Source organism: Daldinia decipiens (genome assembly GCF_022478715.1).
Source record: "Daldinia decipiens strain CBS 113046 unplaced genomic scaffold F4813scaffold_29, whole genome shotgun sequence".
Lineage (NCBI taxonomy): Eukaryota > Fungi > Ascomycota > Sordariomycetes > Xylariales > Hypoxylaceae > Daldinia > Daldinia decipiens.
The window spans coordinates 88,813-100,950 of NW_026054572.1; the positions used below are offsets into that span (position 1 = coordinate 88,813).

The 12,138-nt window shown below is 48.8% G+C and overlaps 4 protein-coding genes across 4 annotated transcripts; 3 read left to right on the forward strand and 1 right to left on the reverse strand.

Moving 5' to 3' along the window:
* Positions 1–193: 193 nt before the first annotated feature.
* On the reverse strand, positions 194–2,114 carry F4813DRAFT_366996 (NAD(P)-binding protein). Its single transcript, XM_049244113.1, has one exon. The coding sequence runs from the start codon at positions 1,691–1,693 to the stop codon at positions 842–844; it is 852 nt and encodes a 283-aa protein (XP_049097406.1). The 5' UTR covers positions 1,694–2,114; the 3' UTR covers positions 194–841.
* Positions 2,115–3,683: 1,569 nt separating this feature from the next.
* F4813DRAFT_367015 (L-Rhamnonate dehydratase) lies at positions 3,684–5,255 on the forward strand. Its single transcript, XM_049244114.1, has one exon. It carries the CDS (start codon positions 3,755–3,757, stop codon positions 4,826–4,828), a length of 1,074 nt encoding a protein of 357 aa, XP_049097407.1. The 5' UTR covers positions 3,684–3,754; the 3' UTR covers positions 4,829–5,255.
* Positions 5,256–5,690: 435 nt separating this feature from the next.
* Positions 5,691–9,436, forward strand: F4813DRAFT_159478 (putative C6 transcription factor). Its single transcript, XM_049239064.1, has 4 exons — positions 5,691–5,750; positions 5,811–6,569; positions 6,896–6,920; positions 7,015–9,436. The coding sequence occupies exons 2-4, from the start codon at positions 6,364–6,366 to the stop codon at positions 9,316–9,318; spliced, it is 2,535 nt and encodes an 844-aa protein (XP_049097408.1). The 5' UTR covers positions 5,691–5,750; positions 5,811–6,363; the 3' UTR covers positions 9,319–9,436.
* Positions 9,437–10,432: 996 nt separating this feature from the next.
* Positions 10,433–11,799, forward strand: F4813DRAFT_367018 (uncharacterized protein). Its single transcript, XM_049244115.1, has 3 exons — positions 10,433–10,827; positions 10,881–10,963; positions 11,080–11,799. Exons 1-3 carry the CDS (start codon positions 10,694–10,696, stop codon positions 11,322–11,324), a joined length of 462 nt encoding a protein of 153 aa, XP_049097409.1. The 5' UTR covers positions 10,433–10,693; the 3' UTR covers positions 11,325–11,799.
* Positions 11,800–12,138: the final 339 nt, after the last annotated feature.

A 12,138-nucleotide genomic window follows, 5' to 3' on the forward strand; every position in this document is an offset into this window, starting at 1 on the left:
GCGCATGGAATCATGCTGTAGAAAGGGGCATTCGTTCGGGTATCGCTAGGGATATCGTTATTGGGTTCAGACGGAGCTCGTGTGTGTCTAAGTCACTGTTGGATATATTGTGCATTAGGTGGCGTTATTGATATAAAACCGATATAATCAGGGTTCTCTTAAATGAAGCATTTTTACAACTTTACTGCTATATATTGTGGCTTAACCGTGCGATGTGACTTGCGTGACGAGGCGGTTTCCATGTTACATATACTACTTCGGCATCTTAACCCGGCAAGTTATCAGCTTTGGAGAGAAGAACGCTTCTGATGTTACATCGATGAGCCTCTGGGATATTTCAGCTCTGACTATTGCTTTGCTAATAAGCCGGTAAGTATCATCTCGATGAATGTTGACACATAACCATAATCTAACACCAATCATAATCACGAAGACCTTTTGTATTGTCTCCTGACCCTACTTTTTGAGCCTCAAATCAACATTTAATCAACTTGGACTCCCGGATCAGCCCACATTTCGATCTTGTTATCCGAAGATGTCACATTTGCCACCGCGATCTGCGACGTTTCTACATAACCGCCTTGTTATCCGCCCGCTCTTCTCGGCATCTTCGCACATGCACACTTACGCAGACACGTACGTGCTTGGAACAGGTGCGTGTTCGCCTAACTGTCAGCCTGGATGCTGTTAATGGTCGGATACATGCTCGCGAGGCGAATAGGCACGGTATCATTGGGTTTAAGATGGAGGGCGAGAATGGGAACAGGGGGCCGGATTCCCGATGACGGTGGATAGAGGAATGTGTACCCAAGGTATATCGGAGTCGTCGACTGGCATTTCGTCACTGTAGATTAACAAATAAACCACCGTCGACCAGTAGCTGCGAACCAGTCACATAACCGCTCAGCTCGTCGGAGGCGAGGAAGACGGCCGGTCCCGCCATATCGCGGGGGTCGCCGGTGCGTCCCAGCGGAATACGACCCTCCATATAAGCGCGCTTCGCATCATCAGCTAGATCCTCGTCGTTGAGCTGCGTCCGAATCGTGCCCGGGAGCAGCGCATTGCACCGGATGCCGTGCGAACCCAACGCCACCGCGCAGCTCTGCATCAGCGACAGCACCCCGGCTTTCGTCGGCGTGTAGTGCGCCTGCTGCCCGCCGCCTACCAACGCCGAGATGGAGCTTAATCCGATGATGGACCCGCGTTGCGGTTTCCTCCAAGGAGAAGAAGACGACGGCAACGGCTCTTGAGAAGCCATCTGTCGCGCCGCGGCTTGCACGACGTAGAACGCGCCGTCGAGATTCGTGCGCACCGTCCGCGACCACAGATCCCCGGTCAAGGTCAAGAATTCGGCGAATTGGCAGATTCCCGCGTTGCTCACGCATATGTCTAGGCGGCCGAAGCGCGAGACAGCGTGAGCTACGAGCGCGGGTCCCGTGGCTGGGTCCGAGACGTCGCCGGCGAGATGGTCGAGCGAACCTATTACCGTGTTAGGGTCGGTGTTGGAGGTCTTGAGAGATTCGGCTTCGGCGAGTAGCGATTCGAGATGAGGCTGGTCGCGCTCGAGGCCGAGGTGGTTCACTACTACGTTGGACCCCTGACGCAGGTATTCGAGGGCAATGGCTCGGCCAATACCCGTGGTGCCACCCGTTATAACGGCGGTTCTGCCCCTCAGCAGATTTGTCGCCGGCATTTTGTCGTACGTGTTTCGTGTATATCGTATCGTATGTATTTGCAAGTAGGGAATGTGTCGGTGGGACGAATTAGAAGGTGAAGAAGTTTCCTCGGTCAAGTTTTGAGCTGCGATGCACTTTTCTTTCTCGGAAGCATCCGAAATATGCTGCAGTCTGCAGTCTGCAGATGAGGAGAGCTTTTAGGGTTCCAAGGATGGCGGGGTATAGGGGTCTAGGGGTAAATAGCATGCCTTGGCGTGTGATGAAGAAAGGTATAGTTTAGTTTAGTTGTTGTATACTGTACCGAATATAAGTCGGGAATAAGCTGTAAGTGAGGTATAAGTCATAAGAGAGAAAATATAGCAGTTCGTCAAGTTGAAAGTTTACTACTTGAACAAATCTTATTTTCTCTTTCTTGATATGTATCAATCATTAATAACTTGTAAATATAAAATTTAAAGCTACGCATGAATTACCATAATCACGCATCTCCAAGTCACTACTAAAATAACCAGGCTAGTCCAAGTTCATGGCGTCTCGAGCTATAGACACCGGCCGCGTGCGATCAGCACTTAACCCCACGATCTCGGTGTAATGCGTAGCGAGATTTCGTCTGGGTCTTAGACCTAAAAAGACGCAGGTAGCCCGCCTCGGCATTCGCCAAGAAATAGGAATCGAAAGCACACATCTCCTTAGTTCTTACGTATCTTACATGTGAAAGTATTATTATGACGTTTTATGCTAGGAGCGCAGCTGGCTGTTTCTTTCTAATATTGCCTGTAAGCTCCCGTAATACATCGCAGCTCGTGTGTTTCGTGTGTTTCGTGTTCTATTCCAGCTCGTCCGCACTTTGGCATTAGTGGAAATATATGAACCCATCGCGGGGGGATACCACCTTATATCCGAGACGCTTCACTTATATGAAATGCTAACCTATAACACAGCCTTTTATGCGTCTACGTATGTAGGTCGTATAGGTTTGCAGCATATTATCGCCCTCGTGACTTGGTGCTGATACCATGTCTATTTGATAGGAGCTCGAGATGAGCTACGCTGGTTGTTGTCGGGAGATTGGAGACCGATATACATATAGACTAGGACGACAAGTCCTCTCATGAAACGTAATGCATGTGTAAGTGCGAGCTAGACCCATATACCATATACTATCCCATGTAGAAAACCAGCAGCTGGGACGAATAGGATCGAATGGGGACGAACGGGGACGGTTGGCAACGAGCTAGAACGCTTCCAAGGCTATCCCGGCCACCCCGCCGCCTACGGACCTGCTCGGCCTTTGGGGTATCGCCTTCGAAAACCCAGGGGAGGTCGCTCTTCGGGAAGCCGAGCTTGACGCTACTATAATTTGCTCTAGACGTATTTAATATTCCAGCCGCGACGCTTATGGATGTGCTTCTCTAATGCTGCTGCTACTCTAGCTTCTCCTCCCTTCTCCCTTGCCTCTCTCCCCCTCTCCGTCTTTCTATTACGACGCTCCCGTACCAAACCACAGATCAGTGGTGTAATTGGCAGTTAGCTGGAAGTAAAACTACGAAACGACTTGTCCCAAGACTTGTCCCAAGACTTGTCCCAAGACTTGTCCCAAGACTTGTCCCAAGGTGATAGAGTCCCACGATGGCTTCGGTGAGACAATTTCCCACCATCAAAGCCATCCGGTCTTATGTGATTGGCGGCGTTGGCTCAGGTATGCAAGCTACCCTAATATATTGAGACGGGGATGTGCGGGGATGACCAGTCAGACGGTAGCTAACTTACTATAGGTGGTGACTATCACAACGTTAAGGGTGGCCATTGGTGAGTAGCCGAGCTGTCATTTCTTACGAGAGAACCTTAAGATAGCGAGACTGATATCAGCAATGCCGTAGGCTGATCGACACGGATATCTCAACGCCGTGTTCCATATGGGACCAGTATAAGAAATCTCGTACGAGCTGGGGTATTAACGTCCTCGGATCGTTCCTTATCGAGATCGAGGCTACGGATGGCACGGTAGGCTTCGCGACGGGCTTTGGCGGTACGAACTATTACGATTACCCATCGGTCATAGTGAGAGGTATATACTAATGGATAATTTCTACGTAGGCCCGCCAGCTTGTTGGATCGTTCACAAACACTTCGAGCGGTTTCTGATCGGTGCCGACCCTAGAAATACCAACCTGCTATTCGAACAGATGTACCGAGCCTCTATGTTTTACGGCCGCAAAGGACTACCGATAGCTATCATCTCTGTTATCGACCTCGCCCTTTGGGACTTGCTCGGCAAGTTGAGGAACGAACCGGTATATAGGCTCATCGGCGGCGCGGCGCGGGAGCGGATAGACTTTTACTGTACGGGACCAGAGCCGACTGCCGCGAAGGCGATGGGTTTCTGGGGAGCTAAAGTTCCGCTTCCGTTCTGCCCGGCCGACGGTCACGAGGGTCTGAGGAAGAACATAGAGTTCCTCCGCAAGCATCGCGAGAGCGTGGGACCGGACTTCCCCATAATGGTCGACTGCTACATGAGCTTGAATGTGTCGTACACAATCGAGATCGCTAAGAAGTGTGAAGACTTGAACATCAACTGGTGGGAGGAATGCTTGTCCCCCGACGATACCGACGGCTTCGAGCAGATCAAGAGGGCGCATCCTACGCTCAAGTTCACGACGGGAGAACACGAGTACTCGAGGTACGGATTCCGCAAGCTGATCGAGGGGCGCAATCTCGACATCATCCAACCAGACGTCATGTGGCTTGGCGGCATGACGGAGCTTCTCAAGGTCTCTGCTATGGCTGCCGCCTACGATATTCCTGTCGTGCCTCACGCGAGCGGACCTTATAGCTACCACTTCGTCATCTCTCAACCCAATACTCCCTTCCAAGAGTATCTAGCCAACTCCCCCGACGGAAAGAGTGTTTTACCGGTCTTCGGCGACCTCTTCCTCGACGAACCTATTCCGACCAAAGGTTTCCTGACCGCGGCCGACCTCGATAAGCCTGGCTTTGGCCTTACCTTGAACCCCACCGCTAGATCGAAGCTGATTCCGTCGGACTATCTATTAAGTCCGCCGCCGGCGAGCATATTGCAGACCGCGACAGGGCTGCCCGACTCGACACCTGCCCAGACCGCGGAGGCGGAACCTACCGAGAAGACAAACTAGCCTCGTAGATCATCTTACGGGGGGCGTAAAGAACGTGGCTACGAGCGCCTAGAAAAGAAAAGGCACGAATTCGAACGACGAGAATACCTATATTCATGCCTGTACTCATATCATCCTTACCCATACGTACTCGAGTGGATGCTGGGCGCAGGAAAACACTAGAGATAGGAGGGTGAGGGAAGCATGAAATGAAATACCGGCAGTTGGACATGTGCTAAAAATCCGGTGAATACTGCCGATATTGGAACGGAATCCTACGGAGGGTTATCCGCCTAATGTAGTAATGGCCGACTTGCATGTAATGGTTGCTGGGTCGGGACTTGCGCGTTAGGAAGGTATCTTGGATCTCGGAGATAGGAGCGTTCGCGTTCAATACACGCCGTATACAGATTAGTTGGTATGAATTATACTTGCTAGTTATACTTGCTAGTTATACTTGCTTAGTTAACTAACCTAGGTATAAAGAAAGGAAATAGGTAAAATGCCGACTCGAGCTTGAAGCAGAGACGATATCACACTTGAAATATTTATGAAATGTTCATGAGATTTCCTATGAGATTTCAGAGTCGCAGTTTACAAACGACGACAGGCCTTAGAGGAACAGAGGGACTTACCGACGTGTGATGGAGGAGGGAATATCCCTGCAAATAACCAAGAAATACCCCGGCCGAGAATATATCATTGGTCTCCGCATCTGAACTCCTCCACTTCCTAACACCCCTTCCCTTCTTGGTCTCCCCAACTTTTCCCTCCACGCTTCTGGGCTTGACATCTCAGCCAGTCTCGTCCACCGATTTCCCCCGCAAATGCTGGTAGAGATCCTCTCGAGGTTGGCAGAGAAGCTAGGAAATTTAGGGAAAATGTGATACGAAATTATCGTATACGGGCATTTATATCTTCGACCGCTTGATTATACCAATAGGTAGGTATCTAATTATAACTGCCCTTAGTTGATGGGTCGTATTTTGTAACCTACATGTAGGCACTAGGTCTTAGAAACACATCAGTAATTGTCGTCGTCCGGTCTTCTTCGGACACCCATCATCGACCGATCTATCACCCACTCTTTTCCTCCGTCAGTTAATACCAGACCGCCTGTTATATCGTGTCTACTAGGTTACATGTATGTCTACATGACTACTTCTAGTTAGGTACTACAAGCTACAGAAGCTATCAGAGCTTAATACCCCACGAACGAGTCCATTCAGGGTTTAGTACTCTGATTATTCGTAATTAGCACCCGCGAGCCTCTAGAATTTATCTTGGCATGACTATTATTTTCGTATCATATTTCCTCTTTTTCTCTCACCCCATAATCCACAATTCTCCATGACCTAAAATAGAAAGCAAAAAAAAAAAAGAAAAAAAGAATTCAAGACCCCAGCCGAGGCACAACTAGCTCGGCCAGCCCCCTTCCACTTAACATACGTCTCTCCTCTGCTCAACATTACCCCGAAGTCGAGAGTCAGCTCGCGATGCTGTCGCCCACAAACCCCGAGTCGCAGAGGTCCAAAGTTTGTAATTGATACCGAGACATGATGCAAGCTGCTCAATCTCAGAACGGAGCCGTATCCGGACCCCAGCAGCAGCAGAACCACGTATCGCTACACAGCAAACAGGAACCCGACAGCGACGACGGTAATAACGCCTTGCAGAGCGGGGATGAAAATGATCAAGACGACGATCACGACAGTACCGGCGCTGTGCGTAACGGGAAACGCAAGAGACCAATTTCCGTCTCGTGAGTTGTATTTTTCTTTTTCTTTTTTCTTATCCAATGAATTTCAAGCTACTGTTCTTATATTATTATCCGACAGGCTTCAGTATGATCTATTCTCTATTCTCCCAATTGCCTTGGTCTTGGCCTGTCGATTTTTGATCCATCTGATATCCCTCATCTCCTCATCTCCTCATCTCCGCATTCAGATCATCGCCACACAACCCTTTTCTCCTATCAGCTCATCACCGCATATCCATTGGTCTTATTCATCTATATCGTCTTATTCGTCGTCTTATTCGTCGTCTGACCTCGAACGAAGCACGCTAACATCCAAATGCTAATTAAAGGTGTGAAACTTGCAAGCAAAGAAAGGTCTGTTTCAATCAGCTTCACTTTCATATAAACTTATTGCTCGGCATTTCCTACTTTAGAAAGTCTATAGTTATATGTACTTACTCCTTTAAAGGTAAAATGCGATCGTGGACAACCGTCATGTGGTTGGTGCAGGCGAAATTCCGTCTTTTGCGAATATCGCGAACGCAAGAAGCCCGGTTTGAGAGCTGGCTACGGCCGGGAGCTGGAGCAGAGGCTCGATAAACTTGAGGAGATACTGAGATCTCATTCCGAGATCTTGCAGACATCCTTCATCAACCACGCTCATCACAATATTGCCCCGAGCGTGCGCAACAGCAACCCAAGCCTGCCGAGCGATCATGGCACGCCGCGTGAGCCGGCGTCCCTGTTCCGGCCTGGTGAATCTATCAGGACTCCCCAAGCCGAGACTGCATTGTTTTTGCAAAAGCCTTCCACGTTCCCTACGACGTCGCAACATGTCGACTTTGGCTTACCTCCTCCGACCCCGTCAATCCACTCTGTGCATGATGGCTTCCAATCGCAGATGCCTATGGCTGGCATCTCCCCCCCTAATCAGCTAGGGTCTGGCCTTCAGCCGGGTCCCACGGCTCAGGAATATTACGGACAGTCGCAACAACAGCCTGTTCGATCTCCCGGCATGAACGTGACACAGGGTCAGACGCAGATATCGTCGGATCAGGATCTTCCACCATACGATCTCCTGTACGCGTTGGTAGATTTATACTTCAAACATATTAACACCTGGTGCCCTATCCTACACAGGAAATCTACACTGGACTCACTATTCGGACCATCGACACTGGACGACACCGATAAGGTACTATTACATGCTATTGTCGCGGCTACTCTAAGGTACTCGACAGATGCCCGACTCACAGAAGAAAAAAGGCGGCATTACCATGACGTCTCGAAACAGAGGGTTCTACTCTACGGCATGGAGAATTCGTCGGTCAAGGCGCTACAGGCTCTGGTCATCTTGGCACTCGACTTGTGCGGTAGCAGTAACGGTCCTCCAGGCTGGAACATCATGGCTTTGATTACGCGCTCTGTCGTGCAGCTAGGCCTGGCTGTCGAGAGTAACTCGCTCTCCGTATCACCAAGCTATGCTTCGATATATACCTTGAGAGCAATGGTTTTACCCGAGCCGAAAGATTTCGTCGAGGAAGAGTCAAGGCGGCGATTATTCTGGATGATATACCTACTGGATCGGTACGCTACAATCGCCACCGCCTTCGACTTCGCACTGAACGACAAGGAGATCGACCGGACACTTCCCTGCCGGGATGACCTATGGATTAAGAATCAAAAGGTGGAAACAAGGTGGTTTCGCACTCAAGATCGTCCTCCGGATCTCCCGGAGCACGAACAAAACAAACCGGAAAATCTGGGTGCCTTCTCATACTACATCGAGATCCTCGGCATACTATCCAAAATTCACGAATTTCTGAAGCAGCCCGTAGACATCGGCGCGCTGGGAGACGTCGAGCAATGGCAGCTGCGGTACAAGGAGCTGGATAACCTCCTCGCATCCTGGAAATTCGGCCTTCCGGGCGAATACGGCAATATGGCTAAGCTATTTCAACCCAGCGGCAGCAAGACTCTAAACTGCGGATGGGTTATGCTGCATGCTACCTATCACACGGCTGTGATTCGATTGCATTCGTCGGCCGCGTACCCGACCACCAGATCACCCATATTTACTCCCTCGTATGGTGCAAGTCAGCGTTGCCTCAGCGCCGTAGAGAACATCGCTGCTCTCGGGGAGTTCGTCGTACAAAACGGCATGCTAAACAAACTCGGCCCTCCGTTCGCCTTCACGTTATGGGTAGCTGCCCGGCTCCTTCTCGTCCACGGCTCGACAGTAGAACATAAATTAGCGCCACAGATCGCCTTCCTCGTCGATACACTGCGCGACATGGGTAGGTACTGGCCGGTAGCGGGGAGGTATTGTCAGCTGCTGCAACGAGTTCTCGACGAGCATAGCGACAGCGAGCGTGCAGTAGGCCAGACGGGGGAGCGAATCACGCCGTCTTCGGTCAAGATACTTGCAGACATGAGAAGGACCGCATTCGATCTTGACTTTTTGATCAGCCGCCAGCCTCGTCACCTGGCGGGTGCTCCGAGCCGCCGACCAAGCGTGACTCCAGCACGCACGCCCGCGCCAAACGAGCTGGAGTACTTGGACGTCTTCGACTTCTTCAACGTACCACGGTTACCATTTAGTCACGAGGCATCTTCGGGCCCGCCGAATGCCATCGAGATGAGCTCGGAAAACGCAGCAAATAACGAAGGCGGCGGCGGTGTGGGTAATTCAAACAGCGCCGCAAACGAATTTAACATTACGAATTTTATGGTTGATGCAAACAGCGACTGGCTTTATAAACAGCCCAACTAGTAGCGGTAGCAGTCTACGGTATAGCAAAATTTTGGTATATGTAACTATTTTATTCTTTCTTGTAAATTTTAAAGAGGTAAAGAGGTAAAGAGGCAAAGAGGCAAAGAGGCAGACAGGATATTTTCACAAAAGCACGTCGACAGAGGCTGGACGAGAAGAAAGCAAGGAAGGAGAAGTAGTAACATCAGGATTTAGCCAAGGTTGTTTGGGATTTGTGTATGAACTGACGATGGAGAATGCGCGCTCCGAACTCCGGTGCTGCGATGCTGAGACATTCCAGGCCTTGGTTATTTATAGGTGGGAAATACGAGCTTTCAGAGGTCGAAAGGTCGAAAGGTCGAAAGGTCATCGGCCGAGAGCGAAGAATTTCCGCGGAATACCCTGAAAAAAACAAACGATGATGCAAGGCTTCGGCACATAAACCGACCCCTGAGAAAGACCCGTGGTTGCGGTCTGCGATCCGCGGCTTTCCGGGATCAGGGAGTGGGGATTATCAGTGTAAATAAGGCGAATAATCAATTGTCATATAGACCGGGATCCAGAATCCGATATACGTCAGGGGGGGCAAGTATTCACCTTATGGTAAGTTTATGGTAGGTTTATGGTAGGCTTGTTTGTAAAACCTACATAACCCGTGATGCTGTCTGCTGTCTATAGTGAAGTATTTTTTCGTATTTATTTAGTTCAGCCTATTTTGGGCTTCAACACGGCTTCGGCCGCAATCCACCCTACCAGATCACCAGTTTCGTGGTAGAGCAAGTAGCATTAACCTATTCGACGATTGCTACAGATGAAATAACGAGTGTACCTATCTTTTCGATTCAGTAACATCTATATATCTTTCATACTGTAGTTATGTGATTTGAGTCTACCCCTATTCGAGTCGCAATACAACCAAGTGACGATAACTTCCGTTCATCATCAACGATGTCTTACAAATTAAGATGAAGATGAAGGGTTAGCGAAGTTTATAGGATGTCGTCATCTATCGTGCACTCGGCGCCTAAGCGACGCTGCGGGCACAAATACGAGATGATCGCCTACCCAATTGAGATCAGCGGCGTGAAGTCGCTTAACGCAGTTGCATGCAACGTGGTATTTGCTATCGACAGTTGTCCATTTTTAGACAGACAGCGCAGCTAAGCCTACTGGATACGGGAAAGTGGCTGAGTTGGAGAGTAGACATTTATATAATAGACAACGCCGCTTGTATATAATTACATTGCATCGAGAAGCACATCGTGATATCTTTCGCTATTCTATATCATCTTTCGCTATTTTATATCATCTATCGACTTTCAACTTTCAACTTTCTACATTCGCTTAACAAGAACCAAAATACATCCTTTTAATACTTAATATTCAGCTATTCAATATGCAGATCAACGCTATCCTCGCAACCCTCTTCGCGGCTACCGCCTCAGGCGCCGCTATCAAGTCGAGATATGCATCTGGGTTCACCGTATCCAACTTCACGGCTTCTTGCATTCCTCACAGCGTCATGTGCACGTATGTCAATCCTTTCTAAAGCATGGTCGACTATAAACTAACATCACGACTAGTTACGAATTCTTTGCTATTACTGATCCGGCGTCGGCATCGCCCTCCGGTAATCCAGAACCGGCAAAGTGTAGTCTCATGCTCCGTAAGTACTATTCTTATTCGGCTTGTTTTATACACCTCCTGTCAAATGAACAGAGGAGTCGTACTGCAAGACGTAGCTAGATTTACTAAATTCTCATGAATGCTAATTCCTCGCAGAGGGTCCTGACTACCTGCCGGCTGTTGGCTGGACAGGGTGCGCAGAGAAGGGAGCGTACTCGTGGGCCGTTGACAAGGTTGAGGACGGCCTAAAGCTCAGCGTCACAACGCCCCAGGACTCCCACGCTAACTACACCGGCGTGTACGAAATAACTTCAGACCAGCTCGTCACTGAGCAGAACGGCGCTTCTATCTCTCAGAGGTATACAGGCCCGTCCGGGTTTCCCATGTCTTTTGGAGCGTAAGCGCAGGGGGTGTGCTTTATACTAGCCTGTCTACCTATATGAAGTTAGGGGGCGAGAAAGCGAATTTCTGGTGATTGATTAGAGGAGCGGTAGTATAGAAGACGGTAGCGATACCTTGAAGAGATGAAAATTGGCATGTTTAAAGGGGAGATTGCTAGAAATATTCGTGAGGGGGGGTAGAAGTTATAATTGTGCGGGACGTATATAAGAAGTAACATACGCACTTGACTTTATCAATGCAATGATACCCAATTCGCTATTATCTAGGAACCCAAGTCATTTTATTGTTTGATGTATTAGGAGTCGCTTGAGGCTTAAAGCCTTAGTTGAGAAAAGTAATTTATATTGCTTGAGAGTACCTTCAAAGTCCATTTTTTGGAAGGGCAGTTAGTGCATAGTCGCGACTTTAATATTCTAAGGCTAAGTTCCTTGTTAGTTAAATGACAAGTATAATAACACTTCTTTATATTCTGTACAACCCGTTGTCTGTAGATACTGTTGAAACAAATCGTTGAAGGTTAAGTAACAAGATAAGAATATATTTTTAAGTCCTAAATGCCATTAAGTGAGCGAACATAGTTTGAGGCTATTGGCCATGAAGAATCGTATACGACTTCGTGGCAATCTCTACATTTCAATGTGGCAGTCTTGGTTAGCATGACTAAAACATATTCACTTTGCCGTCTTCTCGTCTCTTCTTAGAATTATCAGCTGCTCTCTTCATCAAATCCTCACATTGCTTACGCTTCACCTCTTCCTCCCGACGCTTTTTGTAAGCATCAGTAGAGGCCTTCATGAGAGCTTCCTCCTTATC

Excerpts from the sequence above, each read along its gene's own strand:
- F4813DRAFT_366996 (XM_049244113.1), bottom strand. The coding sequence starts at position 1,693 with ATGCCGGCGACAAATCTGCTGAGGGGCAGAACCGCCGTTATAACGGGT.
- F4813DRAFT_367015 (XM_049244114.1), top strand. The coding sequence starts at position 3,755 with ATGGATAATTTCTACGTAGGCCCGCCAGCTTGTTGGATCGTTCACAAA.
- F4813DRAFT_159478 (XM_049239064.1), top strand. The coding sequence starts at position 6,364 with ATGATGCAAGCTGCTCAATCTCAGAACGGAGCCGTATCCGGACCCCAG. Across the intron at positions 6,570-6,895 it reads AAGAGACCAATTTCCGTCTC|GTGTGAAACTTGCAAGCAAA; the intron begins GTGAGTTGTATT and ends TGCTAATTAAAG. Across the intron at positions 6,921-7,014 it reads AAACTTGCAAGCAAAGAAAG|GTAAAATGCGATCGTGGACA; the intron begins GTCTGTTTCAAT and ends ACTCCTTTAAAG.
- F4813DRAFT_367018 (XM_049244115.1), top strand. The coding sequence starts at position 10,694 with ATGCAGATCAACGCTATCCTCGCAACCCTCTTCGCGGCTACCGCCTCA. Across the intron at positions 10,828-10,880 it reads CCTCACAGCGTCATGTGCAC|TTACGAATTCTTTGCTATTA; the intron begins GTATGTCAATCC and ends CATCACGACTAG. Across the intron at positions 10,964-11,079 it reads AAAGTGTAGTCTCATGCTCC|AGGGTCCTGACTACCTGCCG; the intron begins GTAAGTACTATT and ends AATTCCTCGCAG.